The sequence below is a fragment of the Microcebus murinus genome, chromosome 4 (genome assembly GCF_040939455.1).
Source record: "Microcebus murinus isolate Inina chromosome 4, M.murinus_Inina_mat1.0, whole genome shotgun sequence".
NCBI lineage: Eukaryota > Metazoa > Chordata > Mammalia > Primates > Cheirogaleidae > Microcebus > Microcebus murinus.
The window spans coordinates 77,778,338-77,801,536 of record NC_134107.1 but is presented as its reverse complement, the minus strand read 5'-3'; the positions used below and the strand labels follow the sequence as shown (position 1 = coordinate 77,801,536).

Below are 23,199 nucleotides of genomic sequence, written 5' to 3'. Positions count from 1 at the left end.
CCCCCTCCCCCCAAAAGTCTGAGTCTCCATCATGACCATCCCCAGATGGTGCACATCTCACTCATTGTATTTTCTTTTATTACCCTTGGAATTTCAAACGTTTTTACATTTAATTAAGTCAAATAAGAAGTATTTTTGTATTGAAGAACTTTATATACCAAATTTATCACATACTAAATTCACACATACATCGATAGAGGTGCACAGATATAAACACTATGATTATAACTTACACATCCTTAAGATAGTTTCAGACTTCTATTCTGGTTTCACTAATACTATGCCAGTATTTCAATTTTGTCCATTTATTAACATCATTCATTCGTTAACCCAATTTTTCGGTGCATATGGCAGCCCCCAAATAAGAGACCGATAGATACATTTTACAATATGGCCAATTGGTATTCAATGAGACTATAACTGGAAAGAATGCAAACATGAAATGCATACATTTAGAAACCTGAAAAATCAACTGAAAAGACTTTGAAAACTAATAGGAAAGGAATCCAGATATAAGATTAATATTAAAAGGAGTAATTCTTTTTTATACCTGTAGTAATCAGATAAATATAATAGAAAAATTAAAAATGTCCTTTAATATCAAGTTTTCTTAACCTCTTTTGAACCACTGAGGCATATTTATTAAAATAAGACTATGTAATATCAAACATTTCTTGCATTTCTTCATTAAATTATATTCAATAGCACATAAATTTGCGAGTCTTTTATTCTTACATCTATATTTATTACTGCAACTGGCTGAAACACTCCATTTTTGTTTTATTTTTTTTTTTATTTATTTATTTTTTTTTACCTACCAACAGCAAGTCGAACCATTTTTGTTTTATATGTGAGTGTAATATTATAGGGATATGCAAGATTAACAAATAGAACCAGGGTGGAGGGTGTCTGCTTTCCTGTTCTGATTCTGGAATAGCTTTTATAAGATGGGAATGATTTGTTTTGCAAGCACTTCTCAAAATTTATTCCCTAAAACTCCATGGGGCTCAAGCCTTACGGAGGCTTCGACAATGTAAAAAAATTTCTTTTCCAATCACTTTTTTCCTTTTCTATGTTTACAAATTTCTGAAAGATATTCAAAATTATTAAGAGAACTGAACATAAGTTACTATAATAATCTACTGTATTTTCCTTCTTTCTAATTTTGTGAATAGATTTATGTTCTTTTCTTAGAATCTTAGCATCTCCTTAAAAATCTTTAGCATTTTTACTTCAAAACAAAACAAAATACAAGGCCAAACATTAGTTCTTTCTCCCACTTTCCTTATTCTTCTTTTGTTCTTTAATAAACTTAAGTTAATGTTTATTTTCATTCTTTTCTTGCTCTATAATGAAAAGTATTTAAGATTATATTATATTAAATTCCTTCTAAGTACTATAACCATGTTTAAATGTGTAATGTTTTACTTTTTTAAAAAATTGAATAAATGCACATATGGATAATTTATGAAAAGGAACAAAAAATCATACCCATAATCCTACCATCTAGGTATAATAATGATAAATATTTTATTGAAATCCTTTTGGATTTTTTCTATGCTTTTATATGTTAGTGGGACTACCCTTTACTCATTATATCATATTTATGAGTATACTTTAAATGTATTTCATAATATTAAGAATTTTCACTAACATTGTATAGCTCTATGTATTCAAGTCTTCATGTATGCACCTTAGTGAGCACATGAAATGATCTAGGTTGATTTATCAGAGGTAACTTTTCTATCCACAGCTTCTTCCCCAGGCCACGCGCCTGAGTTGTTCCAATACCACTTCACTAATTTCATCATTCCCAGCTTTCTAAAAGTATTCCATGGCCTAAAGCTTTGTTCTTCAGTTTTTACCTGTATTTCAAATCCTATCTTCTCCCTTAATGTACCCGGACACCTAAGGCTTGTGTCTGATGCCAAGACTCCTAGTACTGTCTCTGAGGTTTTTGGCTTTATTATTCTCCTTACTGTTCTGGCTTGAAACTCATTCTGTTTCTGGCACCTGGGTACTTCTCCTACTTGCTTTTAAGCCAGATGGTATATGTTATTTATTATTATATGAAACTGTTGATATTTGTCTATATTATTCTGTCTGATAATACTGCCATCCATCCTTTTTATTTGTATGCTTCTAATATATCTTTGCCAACCTTTTATTCTTAATCTGTTTCGTTCTGTTTCAGGTTTTACATAAGAAGCATATATTGACTTTTCTTTTAATATACTCGCATCTGCAACACCTGATAAATCATTTTTCATTGTATTTCATGCTAATTTTCTTCAATTTTTATTATATTTTACTATATAATATAACACATACATCTTTGAAACTGTTTGCCTGACTGATATGCCTCTTTTTCTGGGAATTTCCCCTTACCTCAACATAGGTATAACTACAAGTGATTTATCCCTTTATTACCCTTTCACAAATCTGGCTGACTGATCCACAGGGGACACCCAACTAAAGCCCAGACAATGTCTGTCTTCTCGGGAATTTTGCCCAAAAAATTGAAGTCAGAATTAGTTTAACTTAAAACTCCAGAACTGTTTGTAGCTGTGCTTCTTGCTATGTGGGAAAAGATGGCCTGTAGCTAGGAAAAAATAAAGCTAGCTAGAAGCAGGGGGGGAAGGGGGGGGAAAGAGAGATGAAGAGAAAGTCCTGGCCATATTTGAGCCCATGGTTTCTGATATTCTTAAAGTCCACCTGTATACTGTACTTCATGTTCTTGGTTGTTTAATCCTTGGTTGCATGTTTGTAAAGCAAAAAGACTCCTCTTTGCCAAAACTAGTTCAGTCAGAGTTTCTATTACTTATAATTGGGAAACTATTAACTGTACTTTTTCCAAGCTCTTTATAAAAATAAATCTAGTATTAGAAATATAAAATATGACTTTATTCTATTAGTGGCTAACTATATGTTTAAAAATATATAAACACACAAGCCCATAAACACATTGCTGAAAATATTTTCAATGTCAAAAATGAAATTTTTATTTCAGAGTTAATAAGAAAAATATAGCAAACTTTTTATTTCATCCTCTTATTGTCTAGTTTTCTAATTAGGGATTTTTGGATCCAGGTTATTAATTTACATTTTAAATCTTCATTTCAAGAGTTATATTTGGGATAGGTTTTTCAGTTTCACCGATAGTTTTTTCTTACAAACATGTCTGCTTTCTTGAGTTAAGAAAACATTCTAGGTAGCCAAGTGATGGATCTTAAGCATTCATTTTCTCCTTAAAAAGGTATGAGAGTGAGCTCTTGCTTTTTCTTCCCTTCTATTGTCCTCTCCTCTATGAGGTCACAAACTACTGTGCTATTTATGCTTATGTTACCATGTTACTTGAAAAAAAACCCTGAATGAAAAATATTCTATGTAGAAATAAACAATGAACAATTCAGAGATTTTTTAACTTCATATACTGGGAAGAGAGACAGTGGGGAAAACATTTCTAGACGAAGCAAATTTATTAATATTTGTTTAAAGAAAAAAGTAACATACTAAAATATAATACTGCATTTTTCCTTTCTGAAATAGACTGTTTGGCTGGGCACAATGGCTCATGCCTGTAATCTTAGCACTCTGGGAGGCAGAGGCGGGAGAACTGCTTTAGCTCAGAAGTTTGAGACCAGCCTTAGCATGAATGAAACCCCATTTCTACTAAAAATAGAAAAAATTAGCTGGACAACTAAAAATAAAAAAAAAAATTAACCAGGCATGGTGGTGTGTACCTATAGACCTAGCTACTTGGGAGACTGAGGCAGGAGGATTGCTTGAGCCCAGGAGTTTGAGGTTGCTGTGAGCTAGGCTGACGCCATGGTATTCTAGCCCAGGCAACAGAGCAAGACTGTGTCTCAAAAAAAAAAAAAAAAAAAAAAAAAAAAAAAGGAAAAGGAAATATACTGTCCATAGCAAACACCAGATTTAAAATTTTTTTTTATACGGAAGTGTAAATGCCTCTGGAAAATTATAGACACAAAGGGAGATACTCAGTTTTTCTTAAATTTTACTTGATCACTGAAATATGAGCTCCTTGGGGGAGGAGACAATCTCTTATATAATTTTTAAAATAAATATGAGGGTGCCATTTATTTGTTCTTATGAAAATAATTCAGTTGGTAGCTGGAGTCTGTATTCTCTCTGGTTTTCCCTAAAAGAAGACATCAAACCCAAGCTTTTAGGAGCTGCCCTGGTAGCTGTGCATTTGCAGCTCGCTCATAGTGAAGTGAGAAGGTAATGTGTACATAGAGATATGGTCAAACCTCAGTATTTGCAGGGGACTGGTTCCACCCCTAAATCTGAGCATGCTCAAGCCCCTTATGTAAAATAGTGCAGTATTTGCATATAACCTACCTAACATATCCTCCTGTATACTTTAAATCTTCTCTGGATTATTTATATAATGCCTAATCCAATGTAAATAGTTGTTATACTATATTGTTTAGGGAAAAATGTTCATACACGTTCAATACAGACACAACTACATTTTCAATCCCTGGTTGGTTGAGTTGAAGGATGTGGAACCCGTGGATATGGACAGACAACTGCATAGGCTTTTCCTCTTTCTTCTTCCCTGGGTATGGCAGATTTTATTCATAATTAAAATTCCAGTGCTATCACTATGTGTGGCACACAGTTGGCACTCAGATGTTTTAATAGACATATGAAGGAAAGTCTCCATGATTATTAATTTAAAATATCAATTAGAACAGTCCCCAATCCCCAAGCAGTCCCCAATTATGGCGCCAGGGACTGGTTTCATGGAAGACAGTTTTTCCATGGACTGTGTGTGTGTGGGGGGAGGGGGTAATTGGGGAGTGGGGAAATGGTTTCAGGATGATTCAAGCACATTACATTTATTGTGCACTTTATTTTTATTATTATTAGATCATAATATATAATGAAAGAATTATAGAACTCACCATAATGTAGAATCAGTGGGAACCCTAAGCATGTTTTCCTGCAACTAGATAGTCCCATCTGGAGGTGATGGGAGACAGTGACTGATGTGACAGGAGGTGGAGCTCAGGCGATGGGGAGCAGCTATAAATATACATGAAGCTTTACTCGCTCACCAGTCACTCACATCCTGCTGTGTGGCCCTGGTCATAACAGGACCAGTAAGATCTGTGGCCTGGGATTGGGCACTGCTTAATTAGAAGACAATTAGAAGCAATTCCTTTCTCCCTGACTCTATCTGGCAAAACTTTATCATATCTTAGTAATTCATCCTTGACCTAACATAGCCAGTGGTTCCCTCCCTAACTTCACTGCATTTCTGAAATACCTGGGGAGCATTTGTTTGTTTGTTTATTTTTGAGACAGGGTCTGCCTCCGTTGCTCAGGCTGAAGTGCAGTGGCATCATCATAGCTCACTGTAACCTCCAACTCTTGGCCTCAGTGATCTGCCTCAGCCTCCCAAAGTGCTAGGATTACAGGAGTAAGCCACCACATCCAGCCCTGGGGAGCATTTAAAAATCACAATACCTAGGACATACCCCATACAAAAAGAAAAAAAATCTAAAAGATATCTAAAAGAATATTTTGAATGAAAGCCAGGAGACCAAGAAGATTTTCAGGTGATTCTACGGTACGAAGTCTAGAAACTGCTTTAAGTGACTTGACTTCTAGGAGGACTAAAAGAGTAGAAGACTTTCTATCCACTTCTCAAGCCCAGTGTGTAATTCATTTATAAGACTGAAGTGCATGGTATACATTAAGCTTAGCAGGTCTTAATGTTATCTGTTGTTAATAACAAAGTCAGGTTTATCTGTTGTTTAGAACATTTTTATTATTAATACATCAATACAGGTTTGTTGTAGACTAAGGGAGAAAAAAAATCTGCCATCTTTTGTTTCACCCATATTGCTGTCTTGGTAGTTCTCTAGCTTTCTGACTGTTCCGACTTTTTAGCTCACTGTTTAAATGGGTATTTTCCAGAGCTCTTTTCTCCCTCTACTTTCTCCTTGAAGAAACCCCTCATAGGCTTCATCCACTACTGTATCCTTGATGCCTAAGTTCATTAGTGTAGCATTCTCTGTTACACTTTAGACTTATATTTTCACTTGCTTACCGTTTACCCCCATCTAATTCACAGGCACTTCAAATTTGATATAGCCAAAATCATATCATCATTCCTTTAAATACTCTATTTTTCCTGTGACCTGTCTTGATCGCACCATTTATTATCCACACTAGAAAACTTAGACTCAAAGATTTCTCCATCTTCCTCACTTCCCACATCAAAGCATGCTGTCACTGCTTTAGTTTAGATTTATTTCTGATGTAAATTTCAGTTCAACAAACATTTGTATACCACACATGATGTATAAGGTACTCTGCAAGAAAGAGGTGATAATATAAAGACAATTAAGATGATCTCTGCCTTCGAGGAGCTATCATCAAGATTCTAGACAAGATGCTGGTATCTACATTCTTCCTACACCTGGTAAAAATATTTACTTGAAAAAAACACTATTTTGAATGTACTCCTATCCTTTATTACAGTGGTTTTCAAATGCATTAGCCCATGGAGGTCAGGATTCATGAGGCCTCTCCTAGGATCTGTGAGGTCAACACTATTTTCATAATATTAGTAAGACTTTTTGCTCTTTTCACTGTGTTAATGTTTGCCAATGATGATGCAAAAGCAATGTTAAAATGTAAAACTGCGAATTTTAGCTCAAATTAAGGAAGTGGCACTAAAGTATAATTTTAAGCATTATATTCTCCACTGTCACAGACTCCCATGAAGGAAAAACAAAACAACAATGTGCTTTGAAAAAGTAGTAAAAACATCAAGTTTGCAAGCCGTTTCATATGCTATACTTTTAATGAAATTTTCTTCTTATAGAAATGTACTCCTTCTTTATAGCCCACATTATATAGTTTTTCCTTCTTCCTCTGAAAAGTCTTCCTTTCCTCTAGCTTCCTCAACACATAGACCTCTCCCTGCCTGCCCCAAATGTCTTTTCTGAACTCTCTTGGCCCTTTGTTCCTACCTCATAGCCTTTATTTTTTTGTGGTTGGAAAGGGGATGGTAGTTTCTGTGTCTATCTTTCTCATTTTTAAAGTATTGTTGGATTAATACAAGAACTGCTATAAAAGTATAATGGATATGAATGATTATCTTGGGGCATTGCTTAAACAGTTCACATTCCTATGCTCTGAAGGCATAAACGCTTATTTACTGCCTTGCATGTTATTTTTTCAGGTTTATTTTTGTTTCATTTCCTTTTTTCCCTCCCCCCTTATATTCCTTAAAACCACTACTGTCACACTCAAGAAGAATTTTTCTTTATTGTAACATACTGGGCTAAACATTTACGGACTCTGTGAATTAATCTGCCCACTTAATTTTTCTTATTCTTTCATTCTTTAGTAAATTGCCTTTCTCTGAACTGTTTTAAGTTTCTTTTCATGGATATAAAGATTAGAAATACACAGAATATTGTAAAGGAAGAATTCATATCTAATTCTTAGATCTTGTGTTTCCTGTTAGAACTCTGTTACATGTTTATTCTACCTTGTGCTTATTTTTAAATAAGAAGTTATTACTGAAACGCATTGATTTTTGTTGTACTGTGGGATTCAGTTGTTTATATTTGCTTTTAAAATCTGTTGTTTTAATGTTGTGCAACTTACTTTTTTTTAATTGCCAAAGCCTTTAATTGCTATATTCTGATAAGCAGTACTTTTGCCAATTGTTTTAGCTATTAACATTTTTTTTGAGACAGACTCTCCCTCTGTTGCCCTGGGTAGTACAGTGGCTGTCACCACAAACTCCTGGGCTCAAGTGATCCACTTGCTTCAGCCCCCAAAGTAGCTAGGACTACATGTGCAAGCCATGACATCTAGCTAATTTTTCTATTTTTAGTAAAGATGGGGATCTCACTCTTACTCAAGCTGGTCTCAAACTCCTGAGTTCAAGCAACTCTCCTGTCTCAGCCTCTGCTGAGTGCTAGGATTACAGGTGTGAGCCACATTGCCCTGTCAACATTTTTTTTATCATTAAGATACGGTATCTTCCAAAGAGGTTTCTACTGAGTGAATATCAAGTACTAAAATTTGTAAAAGACACCAGACTAACTGCTTACATCTACTTCAGCACACACCTTTGAGCCCCATTATGGGCTAAGATTTACACTGTAACTGTACTTAGATATTATCTTTCTAGTATTTTACTGTATGATCAGTCTATAGTTTGAAAACAGTTTCATCAGGAGATTAATTTTTAAGATGTTTACAATACACCTCAATTGAAACAAAAAGTTCCTAAACTAATTTACAAATCCCTGTTTAGCTTATGATGTGTCTAATATGTCTTTTACCTGGAAAATCAGTAACATAGGTAATTGCTGCAATATCAGTGATTGAACACAATTTTGAAAAAATGAAATACAACAGCATTTCAAATAAAGCAAATTCATTTCATTTACTCTCTCTCATACACACACAAAGTATAAGGTAGATATATTTTAAAAGTTATAGATGAAGAAACATCTCAAAGATAATTAATATCTTGCTGCTGCTCCAGGGGACCAGAAAAAAAGCATGAGAAGAAATAAGGACAGTTTCTAGAAGCAAAGACTGTCCCCAACTGACAGTATGCTAGGCAACAGAATCTCAGTCCTCAACTAGAAGGAACTGAATTTGGCCAAGAATCTGAATGAGATTGGAAGCAGATTTTTCCCAGAGCCTCCAGTAAAATACAGAGCTCCAGCCAGTACCTTAATTTCAGCCTTATAAGACCCTAAGTAAGTAGAGGCCCCAGTTGAGTCCACCCAGACTTCTAACCTACAAAGAACAGTGAGATAATAAATAAATCTGTTATTTAAAGCTGTTCAGTTTGTGGCAATTTGTTAAGGCGGCAAGAAAGCCAACACAGATGGCAGGTTCCAGGAACAAATACATTTCAAAGTAGCCAGAGCAAAGGATGGGTAAGGAAAAGGAGAAGAGAGGCTAGGGATGGAGTTGGTAAGGCAGATAAAATCTAGGTTATAAAAAATTTAAGGACTTATGTAAGCCATGCAGAGGTACTAAAACTTTTTGTTTAAAGTAAGAGAGATGATGTATAACAATAAATGGTGGAAATGTTAACTGGGGATAAGAAGGAACAAATGGGCAGGGAGATCAATTAGGAATGTTTTTACAGAACCAATAGCCTTTTGGGATATTTTGGAAACAAAAATACAAGCCTTGGTTCCTGACTGACACTGGAGATGACAAGAGCCGCCACAGATGATTCAAGTATTTTAGCTTCAGTGATCTGGTAGATGAAGATATTCAACAATCAATATAAGGAAGAATAAGATGGCAGATGAGAAAAACCCACTAGCCAGAGTGTCTCTGCAAAAAAAGACAGATATTAGAAGAAAGTGAAAAAAATAAACAAGCAGACAAACATGTATTGGACCAGGGTTGGATGGAAGGGAACCTGAGACTACAGTAGACTCCACAGGAAGAAGCTACGGAGGAGAACTGGAAGGGAAAAGTCCCCTGAGAGGATTGGAGACCAGTGACAAGGGTAGGTGGAGCGGTTAACTTTCCCCTCCCTTGTATCTGGGACTTCTGGTGGGCTCCCCAGCAGTTGGAGAGACCTGCTAACACCAGCCCAGAGACAGCTGCTGCTAGTGAGCAGTGAGCCTCTTGCTGACAGGACACCAGGCTCCCAGCTCCCTCCGGACACCTCCCCACTCATAGACTGCAGCAGATAGGCAGGCGCCATATTGCTCCATTATCCCCTCCCCCTTCCCTATCCGCAGCTGCAGAGAGAGACAATTTAGCCACCAGCCGGAGGCAATTCCAGAGAATGGGACCTTTCCTTTTGGGGCCCTACAGCAAACTGAGGGGTACTCAGATTGTGGGCTCCCTACCAGCCAGCCCTCCCAGGTGCTGCTGGCCTGGCGACGCCAGAACAGGGCAGATCCTGAGGCGGAGAGACATCGATCCAGTTTGGGCACCCCTGGATGACTTAGGACTGGCACTCTTCTCCCTGGTGGGGTCAGGGATTGAATTCCGGGGCACACGGGTCAGACCTGCAGACCAGATCCCATATACGCAGGTCTAGATTGCATTGCCCCAGGGCACAGAAGGGATATTTGTGAACATGCCTAAGGTATGTGTGCCTTCAGGGGCAGATCAGTGAGCTTGAGGGGCAACCCTCCTCCCATGGGAGGGCCCAGTGCCCAGCCCAGGCCGCAATCCTGGGCAGAGAACCCCCCGGCCCACATTGCAGCCTGGGGAGACTTGCTGGCATGAGGTCCTGCCTGCTGGCAGAGGCCCAGGAGAAGCTGCAGAGTAGGGGAGGGCAGAAAGGAGCGAGGCCTGCTCCAGACTGCAGGTCTCGAACAACCCAATCCCCATACAGACTTTTCAGCTGAGTGGGGCCATTCCAGCCCCTACCTGACAGCTTTGCCCAGAAACAGAGAATAGACTTTTGACCCCTGCTAACAGCATTTGTGGTGCTCGAGGGCAGGCTTACCCAACCCAGGTCCACCCAGACTCACTCCTGGACCTGTCCACACTGAGGTGGAGAATAAGGACACACCTGGAAGTCCTAGGGCCCCACCTACCACCTGAGGTACAAGAATGCCTCTCCAGAGGAACAAGAGCTGGTTACAGGACCCAAAAACAACACTGTAGCCTGCTCCTCCCAGCAAGTGCCACCTAATGACAGCTAGGTTATTCTGCACACTTTTTTACTACATCTACTGACTCATCATATGGTTGAATCTCACCCACATGTGCCACCTACTGGTGCAGAGACTAAATAGGGTGTGTGATTATCCAAACGAAAATCTAAAGGCAAGAAGCACCAACTGATCCAGATGGGAAGGAATCCACAAAAGAACTCTGGGAGTATGAAGAAAAAACGGAAATCCAAAGAGGAACACCAGCTCTCTAGAAATGGACATCAACCAAAGTCAGAACACTAAAATGACAGAAAAAGAATTTCTAATGTGGATTGTAAGAAAACTCAGTGGCATGCAAGAAAAAATGGATAACCAACACAAAAAAACCACACACACACACAAAAAATCCAGGACCTAGAAAAAAAATTCACTAAAAAAATTGAAATATTAAAGAAAAATCAAACTGAACTCCTGGAAATGAAGAATTTATTCAGGAAACTACAAAACAGAGTGGAAAGCCTCAAGAACAGGGTAGATCAAACAGAAGAAAGAATCTCAGAGATTGAAGATCATACCTTCCAATTAAATAAGTCACAGAGATAGAGCAGATAAATAAGAGAAAAGAGCAAAGCCTTAAGAAATATGGGACTATGTGAAGAAACATAATGTAAGATTACGAGGATTCCCAAAGGGGAAGAAGAAAATACTTAAGGGTTGGATAAGCTATTTGAAGACAGAATGGAGGAAAATTTCCCAGGCCTTGCTAAAAATCTAGATATCCAAGTACAAGAAGCTCAAAGGATCCTTGGGAGATTCAATTTAAACAGGAAGAGACCACAACATACACTCATCAGACTGACTAAGTTATGAACAAAGGAGACTCTTCTATGAGCTATAAGGCAAAAGGAGCAAGTAACATAAAAAAGAAAGCCAATCCGAATAACGCCAGACTTTTCCACTAAAACTTTATAAGCAAGGAAAGACTGGGCCCTCATTCTCACTCTTCTGAAACAGAATAATGCCCAGCCTAGAATCTTGTACCCTACAAAACTAAGTTTTGTATACGAAGGAGAAACAAAGACATTCTCAGATAAGCAAAGCCTAAGGGAATTCACCAAGACCAGCCCTCCAAAAAGTACTCAAAAGAGTATTACACATGGATCAGCACAATAAACACTCACGAATTGTAAAACCACTCAAAAGCTAAAGATCAAAGGCCAGATATCACAATGGCTCAAAAAACAAAGCAATAAAGTTCAACCCAACACAATGAACAGAAATCTGCCCTACCTATCAGTTCTCTCAATAAATGTGAATGGCTTGAATTCCCCACACAAGAGACATAGAATGGCCAAATGGATAAAAAAATACAAGCCAAGTGTCTGCTGCCTTCAGGAAACACATCTAACCTGCAAGGATGCATTTAGATTAAAGGTGAAGGGGTGGGAAAAGATATTTCAAGCAAACAAAAGGCAAAAGAAGGCTGGCATGGAGGTTTTGATTTCAGATAACTTAGTTTTTAAATCAACAAAAGTAATGAAAGACTAGAAGGTCACTATATAATGGTGAAGGGTACATTTCAACAAGAAGACATAACAATCCTAAATATGTATGCACCCAACTTAGATGCACCCAGATTCATAAAGCAAACTCTACTTGTTCTAAACAAATGGATAAACAACAACACCATAATAGCCGAGACTTTAACACCCTGCTGACAGCACAAGACAGATCCTCCAAACAGAAAATTAACAAAGAAATAATGGACTTAAACAGAACTCTAGAACAAATGGGCCTGACTGACATTTACAAGACATTCTACCCAAAACCCACTGAATGTATGTTCTTATCATCAGCTCATGGGACATTCTCTAAGATTCACCATATCCTAGGACACAAAGCAAGTCTCAAAAAATTTAAAAAAATAGAAATTAAACCATGTATCTTTTCAGATCACAGTGGAATAAAAGTAGAAATAAGCCCTAACAGAAACTCTCATTTCTACACAAAGTCGTGGAAACTAAACAACTTTCTGCTGATGATTACTTCATAAATGAGGAGATCAATATGGAAATCAAAAGATTCTTTGAACTAAATGACAAAAGAGACACAAGTTATCAAAAATCTGTGGGATACAGCTAAAGCAGTCCTGAGAGGAAAGTTTATTTCCATAAATGCTTATATCCAAAAGTCGAAAAGATCACAAATAGACAACCTAATGAATTGAAACAAAAAGCTGGAAAAAGAAGAACAGACAAACCCCAAATGCAGCAGAATAAGTGAAATCATTAAGATCAAATCAGAACTAAATGAAATTGACAACAGGGAAACTATACAGAAGATTAACAAAAAGTTGGTTCTTTGAAAAAATAAACAAAATTGACATGCCTTTGGCTAGACTAACGAAAAGCAGAAAAGAAAAATCTCTAATAAGCTCCATCAGGAACAATAAAGGAGAAACTACAACTGATGCCACGGAGATAAAAATACAATTTATAAATGCTACAAAAACCTTTATGTACAAAAACTGGAAAATGTGTAAGAAATGGACAAATTCTTAGAACCACACAGCCTCCCTAGGATCAACCAGGAAGAATTAGAAGTACTGAAATAGAAATAGCAATAAAAAATTCTTCCTAAAAAAAAAAGTCCTGGACCAGATGGTTTCACACCCAAATTTTACCACACCTACAAAGAACTGGTACCCATCCTGCAGAAATTACTCCAAAACAGGAGAAGGATGGAACCCTCCTCAACACATTTTATGAAGCCAACATCACCCTGATACCAAAACCAGGAAAGGATGCAACAACAACAACAAAAACTACAGACCAATATCCCTTATGAATATAGATGCAAAAATTCTCAACAAAATCCTAGCTAACTGAATCTAGGTGTTTATCATTAAAATAATTCATCACGACCAAGTGGGCTTCATCCCAGAGATGCAGGGATGGTTCAGCATATGCAAATCTATAAATGTAATTCACCACTTAAGTAGAAGCAAAAACAAAGATCATATGATCTTCTCAGTAGAAGCAGGAAAAGCATTTGACAAAATTCAACACCCTTTTATGATAAGAACGCTTAACAAAATAGGCATAGATGGGACTTACCTAAAAATGATACAAGCCATATATAACAAACCCACAGCCAACATCATGCTGAATGGGGAAAAATTTATAGCATTCCCACTTAGAACTGGAACCAGAAAAGGTTGTCCTCTATCACCACTTCTATGTAACATAGTGCTGGAAGTCCTAGCCAGAGCAATCAGACAAGACAAAGAAATCAATGGCATCCAAATGGAGTCAGAAGAGGTCAAACTACCACTCTTTGCGGGTGATATGCTCTTGTATCTAGAAAACCCCAAAGATTCTACCATGAGACTACTGGAATTGATAAATGAATTCAGTAAAGTCTCGGGATACAAAATCAGTACACATAAATCAGTCATTCATATAAGCCAATAACAGTCAAACTGAGAACGCAATCAAAGACTCAATTCCCTTCATAATAGCAACAAAGAAAATAAAGTACCTAGGAATACATTTACCTAAGGAGGTAAAAGTCCTCTATAGGGAGAACTATAAGACACTGAAGAAGGAAAGGTGTAAAGAGGTAGAAAACCACACCATGCTTGTGGGTCGGCAGAATCAACAATGTTAAAATGTCTATAATACCCAAAGTGATCTACAGAGTCAATGCATTTGCTATTAAAATACCAACACCACTTTTCACAGATACAAAAAAATAAATAATTTTACGCTTCATATGGAACCAGAGAAGACCCCGTATAGCAAAAGCAATCCTAGGCAATAAAAACAAAATGGGAGGTATCAATTTGCCAGATTTCAAAATATACTACAAAGCTATAGTAATTAAAACATCTTGGTACTGGCACAAGAACAGGGACATTGACCAGTGGAAGGGAACAGAGAATACAGATATAAAACCATCCTCATATAGCCATCTAATCTTTGATAAAGCAGACAAAAACACACACTGGGGAAAAGAATCCATATTCAATAAATAGTGCTGGGAAAATGGGATAGACACATGTAGAAGACTGAAACAAGACCCACACCTTTCACCTCTCACAAAAATCAACCACGCTGGGTAATAGACTTGAACCTCAGGTGTGAAACTATTAGAATTCTAGAGGAAAATATTGGAAATACTCTTCTAGACATTGGCCTAGGCAAAGAATTTATGAAGAAGACTCCAAAGGCAATCACAACAGCAATAAAAATAAACAAATGGGACCTGACCAAATTAAAAAGCTTCTGCACAGTCAAAAAAACTGTCAAGAGCAAATAGACAACCTACAGAATGGGAGAAAATTTTCACAAGCTACACATCAGATCAAGGGCTGATAACTAGAATCTATTTAGAACTCAGGAAAATCAGAAAGAAAAAAATCAAACAACCCTATCCAAAAATGGGCAAAAGACATGAACAGAAACTTTTCAGAAGACAGAATAATGACCAACAAACATGAAAAAATACTCAACATTTCTAATCATCAGGGAAATGCAAATCAAAATAATGAGATATCACTTATCTCCAGTGAGAATGGCCTTTATCAAAAAGTCCCCAAACAATAAATGTTGGCGTGGATGTGGAGAGACAGGAACACTCATATACTGCTGGTGGGACTGCAAACTAGGGCAACCTCTGTGGAAAGCATATGGAGATACCCTAAAACGATACAGGTAGATCTACCATTTGAGCCAGTAATCCCATTACTGGGCATCTACCCCAAAGAACAAAAGATACTCTATAAAAAAGACATCTGCACTCGAATGTTTATAGCAGCACAATTCACAATTGCAAAGATGTGGAAATAACCCAAGTGCCCATCAATATATGAGTGGAGTAATAAAATGTGGCATATCTAGTACTCCATGGAGTACTATTCAGCTATAAGAAACAATGGTGATATAGCACCTCTTGTATTTTCCTGCATAGAGCTGGAACCCATTCTACTAAGTGATGTATCCCAAGAATGGAAAAATAAGCACCACATGTATTCACCAGGAAACTGGTACTAACTGATAAAGACCTAAGTGGACATACAGGAATAACATTTATTGGGTGTTGGGCAGATGGGAGGGGGTAGGAGGGCATGGGTATATACATACATAATGAGTGATGCACACCACCTGGGGGATGGACACGCTTGAAGCTCTGACTCCGGCAGGAAGTGGGGAAAAGGCAATACACCTAACCTAAACATTTCTACCCCAATATGCTGAAATAAAAAAAATTAAATTAAAAAAAATTAAAAAAAAAAAGCAATATAAAGAGCATAAGAAAAACATAGTATTTCAGGAGGCTAAAAACTGGAAGGGGGAAATATCCTTTCCTCTAATTTCAAAACAATGGAGAACAAAATTAAGAATTTTAAAGCAGTAAGTAGACACAAAAACATCTATTTTGTTAGATGCTATTACCTCTGCTGTTGCTTTCCGGATAGGCAAGTGTAGGCTTATTTGGGGAGCGTCTTAGATCACTATTCAGGAAAGGCTTATTGGATGGATACATTGCATATGGAGATGAAGAATGGCGAACCATACTTCCATTAGACCTTGATGGTTCAACTAAGGTGTTCTGAAAAATAAAAACATACAAATTATCTTTTAAAAATTCAAACCACAAATAGCACATTTAAACCACTAATATATAAGAGTGAGAACTAGACTGTCCATATGAACATGGATAGAGGCAACAGGAAAAAATAGAGTCCACCAACTGTATAAAATAAAATTCAATCACTATTTATTCAAAAAAATAGAACTTTTAAAGTGTTTCATATTTTCCTAAATGTAGACATATACCAGATACTATAAAATGAAAATAATGCTCTGACAACTGACACAGTATATAAATACTGTGCAGAAATATTTACATATGGTACTCACAATGAACTTTATAAACTATATCTTAAAACTATGCACTGTGAAATATACATTCAGAAAAGTAAATATGGTCTTTTTAAAGGGCCAGAAACTGCTGCAAATAACAATTTCTCTAACCTCAATCAACAAAATATTGCCTAAATATTTATAGTGTCCAAAACTCCAGAAAGAAAATAAGACATTATCCTTGCCTCAAAGAATTTATGTTTAATAAGAAAAAAGGGAAACAATAAGAAAACATTAAGGCTTATCAAACATCCAAATATAATGCTTTATTTCCACACATTCACCACTCTGTCATGAATGACATTCTGTTAAATTTGGGATTCCACATTATAATTCTCAATCCAAAGATGCTGTCTATCTGTTGTAGGTGGCTTCCTATTAATAGATGGAACTACAGTGGGGGAAATAACAGAGAAGGTGAGGGCTAAGGTGGAAGATATGACTGCCAGCTATTCAAAATTCTCAGGCATCCATTTTTCTTTTTCAAATGGCCACAGCAAACTAGATTTTTCAGTTCTAACCTTTGGAGAACTACCTTTTTATTTTTAAAGTACCAGAATAATTTGTGTTCAGAAAAGTACAAAGGAACAATGAATATTTACAATCACTGAAAGTAACTCCTTAAATAAACAAACGCTATCCAAATACCTACACTGTATTTAAATCTCACTAAAACTTGAAGATTCTACTTCCATGTTAAAAACTATACAAATTCCCAGTTGATTTAATTTATTAATAAAACATTTCATATTTATATAAATATAAAACGTATACTATGGCTGTAAAAACCAATGGTGGACACAAAGAACTTAGGAGCAGTAGGTAGGGACAAGTCTCAAAAGCAGTATTCAAATAAATAAATGAAAAGTCTACTGCAGTAAGTGTGTTTGTATGCAACAAGGACAAATATTTGTCATTTTCCAAACTTAATAGTAAACTGACATCTGGTATTAGAGGTAACTGGAAAATAGGATGAGTTTTCAATTCTTGATAATATGGTGAAAAGTCTTGCAAAGGATCATGAATTATTGCACAACTTAATTTTAAATATGATTTGTCACACAGAACGTTAAGTCTTCATTGGTTACCTATATCTTACCATTTAACACTCAAAAAAGTTAAGTGACTTGCCTACCACCCTTGCCTCAAAAGAATCAGGGAGTCACATAAATTATGTGATTAACTGAACAATCAACTAGTTCTCAAAAGAGAACCCTCCAAATTGTATAGAATCTACATCCACTCCTATGAAAGAAATAATAGCTTGTGTAATGGACCTGTCTCCATTTACCTAGTCACAGTCTTGGTTCTTGTAATTAACTTTTATTTCTCCCTTCCTACTAGATGTTTCACATTCTCATTAAGGACAAAAAAAAAAAAACATAAAAAAAAAGAACCTGAAATTTAGGACTTCCCTCTAGTTCTAGCCTCATTTCTCAGCTTATTTTATAACAATCTCTCAAAAGAATTGCTTGTAATTGTTGCTACTTCTTGAAATCACTTCTCCTCTCACCCACTCCAAAGAAACAGCTATTCAAAATCAATGATTTCTACATTGTTGAATTCAATGACCTCCCAGAAGCATGACAGAGCAATCACTTCATCTCAAAAACTTTCCTTAATGGATGCAACACCACACTCCCTGGTTTTCCTCCTAGAGCCTCTTCTTCTTCTTTTTTAATTAACATGAATTCCCTCGATGATTTCATCCACTCATAGGGCTTTGAAAAGTCTCTAAGTATTTGCAGAGAACTTTCAAGTTTAAATATGGAATCAAGAGCTCTCCCTTTCAAACTCTACACTCATATCCTCCTTTGTACTACTCATTATCTCCACTTAGATATCTACTGGCTACCGCAAATTTAACAGGTCTATATCCTTTTTGCTACTCCCAAAACCTGCTCCTCTCCTAGCATATCAAAATAAATGGCACACCACTTATCCAGCTGCTCAGGTTAAATTAAAATCTTTAGATAGAGTCATTTCTCATATATCCAACATTCAATCTTTACTGGCACTAAATCATTTTGGGGCTCTGTCTTCAGAATATATCCAGAAACTCTTCAACTTCTCATCAATTCCACAACTACTACTCTGGTTAACACCATCATGATCTTTTGTCTGAGCTAACATAACAGCCTCTAAACTGCTCTTGTCCACATTTCCTTGGTCTGTTGTCCAAAGAGTTCACTAGTCATAATGATCCTTTAAAAAAGTAAATCAATTAAAGTCATATTCCTAATCAAAACCTTCCAACAGCTTTTTACCACAGAATAAAATCCAAAGTTTTTACCATGGCTTATAAAGCCATGCATAATCAAACCCCAGGCTAGCCCTAACACTCTCTCTTCACACCATCTCCCTTCTCCTATTTTCTAGCCATACTGACATGCACAATACAGTCCATTTTCATGTGCTATGTTTATACTACCTGGAAAGCTCCCTTCCTCACTTCATTCAGGTATCTGCTCAAAAGTGTCAGTGAGGCCTTCCCCAGACCACCCTATCTAAAATAGAACTACCTGTCACTCTATCTTCTTACCTTTTTTTGAAACACTTATCACTCTATATTTTTATTATCCATATGCCCTGTGGTATAATTAAAAAATTTATATTTAGTTTATCCCTGGTTCCAGATAGAGGATTCAAAACCTCCTGACATTTCTTAAATATAGTAATGTCTTGGGTGACTCAGGGTTGGGTCCCTAGGTAACTTCAGGTTTGAAGATATCTTCTGGGGGCTAGTTGCCACAAAAACCAACCACTTGATAGTAGAGAATTACAAATACCATCCCCTACACTCTGACCTCAGGGGAGGGGAGGAGCTGAGATTGAGCCCAATTACCAATGGACAATATTAATAATTTAATCAGTTATGCCTATGTAATGAAACAACAATAAGATAACTCTTGAATAATTAGGTTTGGGGAGCTTTTGGATGGGTGCATGCACTGATGATCTATGAAGGTGGTGTACAGGGTATGGAAGTAAGTCCCTTCACACTTTTCCTATGTCTCTTCCATTTGACTATTCTTGAGCTGTATCCATTATAATGAAACTGTAACTGTTTAAGCATAGTACTTTCCTGAGTACTATAAGTAATTCTATCAAAGTTGTGGGAACCCTTTAAGTTTTAGTCAGCTGAGCAGAAATGAAGGTGCCTTGGGGATACCTAGGACTTCCGGCTGTTGACTTAAGTGAGGGCAGTCTTGTAAGTCTGTGCCCCTCACTGTGTGGGGCTCTTAGCTATATCTGGGTAGCGTCAGAATTGAAATAACTGTAGGACACCCAGTTGGTGCAGAAGTGTTGCTGGAGAAATGTATACTTGTTTCTACTAGAGTTTAAATTCCAATAAAGACACTCAAACGTTTAATAAATCTGTGGAAGTAATTATACAATTTCTCTGCAAAACAGGTGAACTGCACATTATTTATTAAAAAACTACCCTTTTGGATAAAGTTACTATAATCCTTGAGAGATAACCAAAAACTTTTGGTTTCTTTTTCATCAAATACCAACAAATAAGAAAAATACCACAGGAAGGCCTTTAGTAAGCCCAAGGCTTCCAATCCCCAACCTGATTCCAAGCATTCAGTAAAAATTATTCCAACTAAAATATGTTTCTAGAATACAGTTTCAGGATTAAAGGCAAAATGTTTAACCTGATCACTGATGGCTTATGTTGTTAGGGAAAATATCCTATTTAGGAACACTTAAAATTCAAATATTTATTGAACATCTCTGTATGACACCATGTTAAGTATGAAGGATGACTAAAAAATGTGTATTGCTTTATTTTTAAGTGGAATGTGTGACATGGCTAGAATAAATTAGGTAGATAACATTCAAATACGAAGAGCTGGTGGGCTGCTAAATTGGATGTAACAGAGACCAAGTGCAAATTAAATTCAGAAGCATTCAACAACAGACCATTGCTTCAGATTACTGTGGTAAAGGAAGGTTTACAACGGTGCTGAAATCAATACTGAGTCCTGCAGATTGACCTGCGTTTTGATAGGCAAACTAGAAATGGGTATGAAAAGCAGTTGTTCCCAGGTTAATGAATACATTAGTTTAGCTGAAAAAAGGTTTGTGTATACAAGTTGAAGAAAATTGGAGAACTAAGTCAAGGTCCAAAGGTGAAGGAACTTAATGTAGAGCTTTAAGCAGTCTTCACAATCAATACTACAGTTTTAAAGAATCAATTTAAGTTTCACAAAACATTCAACACATATTTTAACCCTTACACAAAGACTTTAAAAGGATGAATTTTCAACAAGTAGTGCTGAGACAATTGTGTATTTTAAGTAAAAACATTAAATAGGATCCCTACCTCACAGCATAAAAATTAATGTCAAGTAAATTAAAGACTTAAAAGGCCTTAACTTTAGGCCAGGCATGGTGGCTCAGGCCTGTAAATCTTAGCACTTTAGGAGGCTGAGGTGGGAAGATCATGTGAGGCTAGAAGTTCCAGACCAGCCTGAGCCACATAGGGAGTTTCTACAAAGAAGGAAAAAAAAATTAACTGGGCAGGGTGGTGGGCCCTGTAGTTCCAGCTACTAGGAAGGCTGGGGCTGGAAGATCACCTGAGCCCAAGAGCTTCAAGAGTTGTAGTGAGCTACTAGGAAGCCACCGCACTCTAAAAGAATGAGATCCTGTCTCACAACAAACAAAACTCTAATTTTAAAATTTGTAGAGAAAAATATAATCAAGGCATTGGAGCAAAGGAATTTTTTAAACAAAAATCACTAATAAGAAAAAACTAAAACTTTACATTAAAACTAAAAATTCCTATTAATGAAAAGATATCAAAGACAAGCCAAGGTGTATTTGGAATAATCCTAACAGACTGAGGATTAACATCCAGAATATATAAAAGAATGCTTATATAAAAGAAAAGGCAATCCAATTCAAAAAGAAGCAAAAGACATGAACAAGCATTTCACAGAAGAAAAAATACACAAAAGACTACTAAAGAAATAGGGAAAAAAGGGTGTATCCTTACCAATGATTACTAGAGCACATATCACAAAAGAACAAGATGTCATTTCACACTTAGCAAAAATTTACAAGTGAGACAATAGCACCCATTTAAGAGGATATAAAAGAGGACTGCTGGTGGAAACATTGGTATAATCGCTTTGGAAAACAATTTAGCATAACCAAATAAAGCTGAAGATGCACATACACTATGAACCAGCAATTTCACTCACAGGTGTATCTGCTGAACTGTTTTCTGTCTACCTTTTTTTGAAAATTATACGGGCTGAGCCACTGTACATATTCCACAACCAACTCCTGAGTTGTAACCCACAGACCAGCCTGCAATTTGAAAAATCACTGCTCTAGAGTTGCCCCTCAGGAAACTTCTCTCTCGGGACCTTTTTATACTCTTTAAAAAATTTAGTGAAGTGTGCTACTGTTTGACATCTTTGCAAATCTCTTTTTTAATGTCTGGCTTAAAATAAGGATGTTGGATTCTTTTAACTGCTTTTGCTTTCACTGTTAGATATGTTATTTTGGTTGAAGTATACAAAGGAGATCTAGTCTCCCACAAACATGCAATTGGATATAGAGAAATCTTGTAGACTTCCTGAGAGGGTCTCAGACACACTTCAATATTATATATTACTATGATCTTAAAATCTATGGTAGTGAGTGGGTGTGGAGCAAAGGAGGAACAGGAAGATGCAAAAAGGGGGCATGAAGGTATTCATTTTATTCTCAAAAATAAATCTTATAAGGGTGTTGGTTATTGGGAAAATAATAAAAGGCTGAAAGACAATATTGTGTATTTCAACACTATGCTGCCCATACTTCTACACAGCAGTAAATTCATTATGCCCAGAGTTGTTCTTCTGCCCTTTCTACCAGTGAGTTGATACACAGTAATCAATGTTACCTGCTGTTGCTACTCTTCTTGCTGCTTTGCAGCCAAACAATACTTAAAAAGACCAATTGAAACTTATTGCCTATTTCCATAGTGTTTACATTTTGAGATTTACATGGTCTCTGCTTCCTAAAGACTATTATTTGTGAATCTACTTATTAAAAATCCTTGCCTGGAAAAAACAAAACAAAACAAAAAAAACCCAAAAACACCTCCATTTACTACAACTATGTTCGTGTGTTTATCAATGCTAAATACATCTGAGGTGTTAATGTTCACAACCCTGAAATCTGAATGAATAGTCTTTGGAGTTCATGCTGTAGTTTAAAAAAATCTTTTTATGTTGTTTTATTGCTTAGCTGTTTATTAAGACAAAGTGCTTTCACAAGTCTGTTGGAAATGGTAGCCTTATTTCTGATGGGGCATCTAAGCAGGGTCATTTCTTACACACCAAGAAACCAACTAAAGTTAGTCATTTTTGTTTTGAGAAATAGCTTCCAAATTAGACATTTTGATGTAGCAGGTCAAGTTAGTTAAGAAGGTTGTTATATTTTGATTTGTAAAGATTCTAGATATTCTTAGCACACTCTTAATCCACTTTAAGTTGAGTTTAGCACAATAAATATATATGGTTTTCTCTTTAACACTTTTTGGGATTTCTGTCAAGACTACCATAAGGACTCAGGGTTGACTATATCCCAGTACCACTGCTGGGATAGACCGCCTTGGCATAGTG

The 23,199-nt window shown here is 36.5% G+C and overlaps 1 protein-coding gene across 1 annotated transcript in view; it reads right to left on the bottom strand.

Moving 5' to 3' along the window:
• The window catches only part of CEP57 (centrosomal protein 57), a 47,452-nt gene that overhangs the window by 22,307 nt on the left and 1,946 nt on the right, over positions 1-23,199 (bottom strand). Inside the window, exon 2 of the mRNA XM_012743904.3 lies at positions 16,103-16,259. Within this exon, the coding sequence (XP_012599358.2) occupies positions 16,103-16,259 (157 nt within the window). The remainder of the gene's footprint in view (positions 1-16,102; positions 16,260-23,199) is intronic.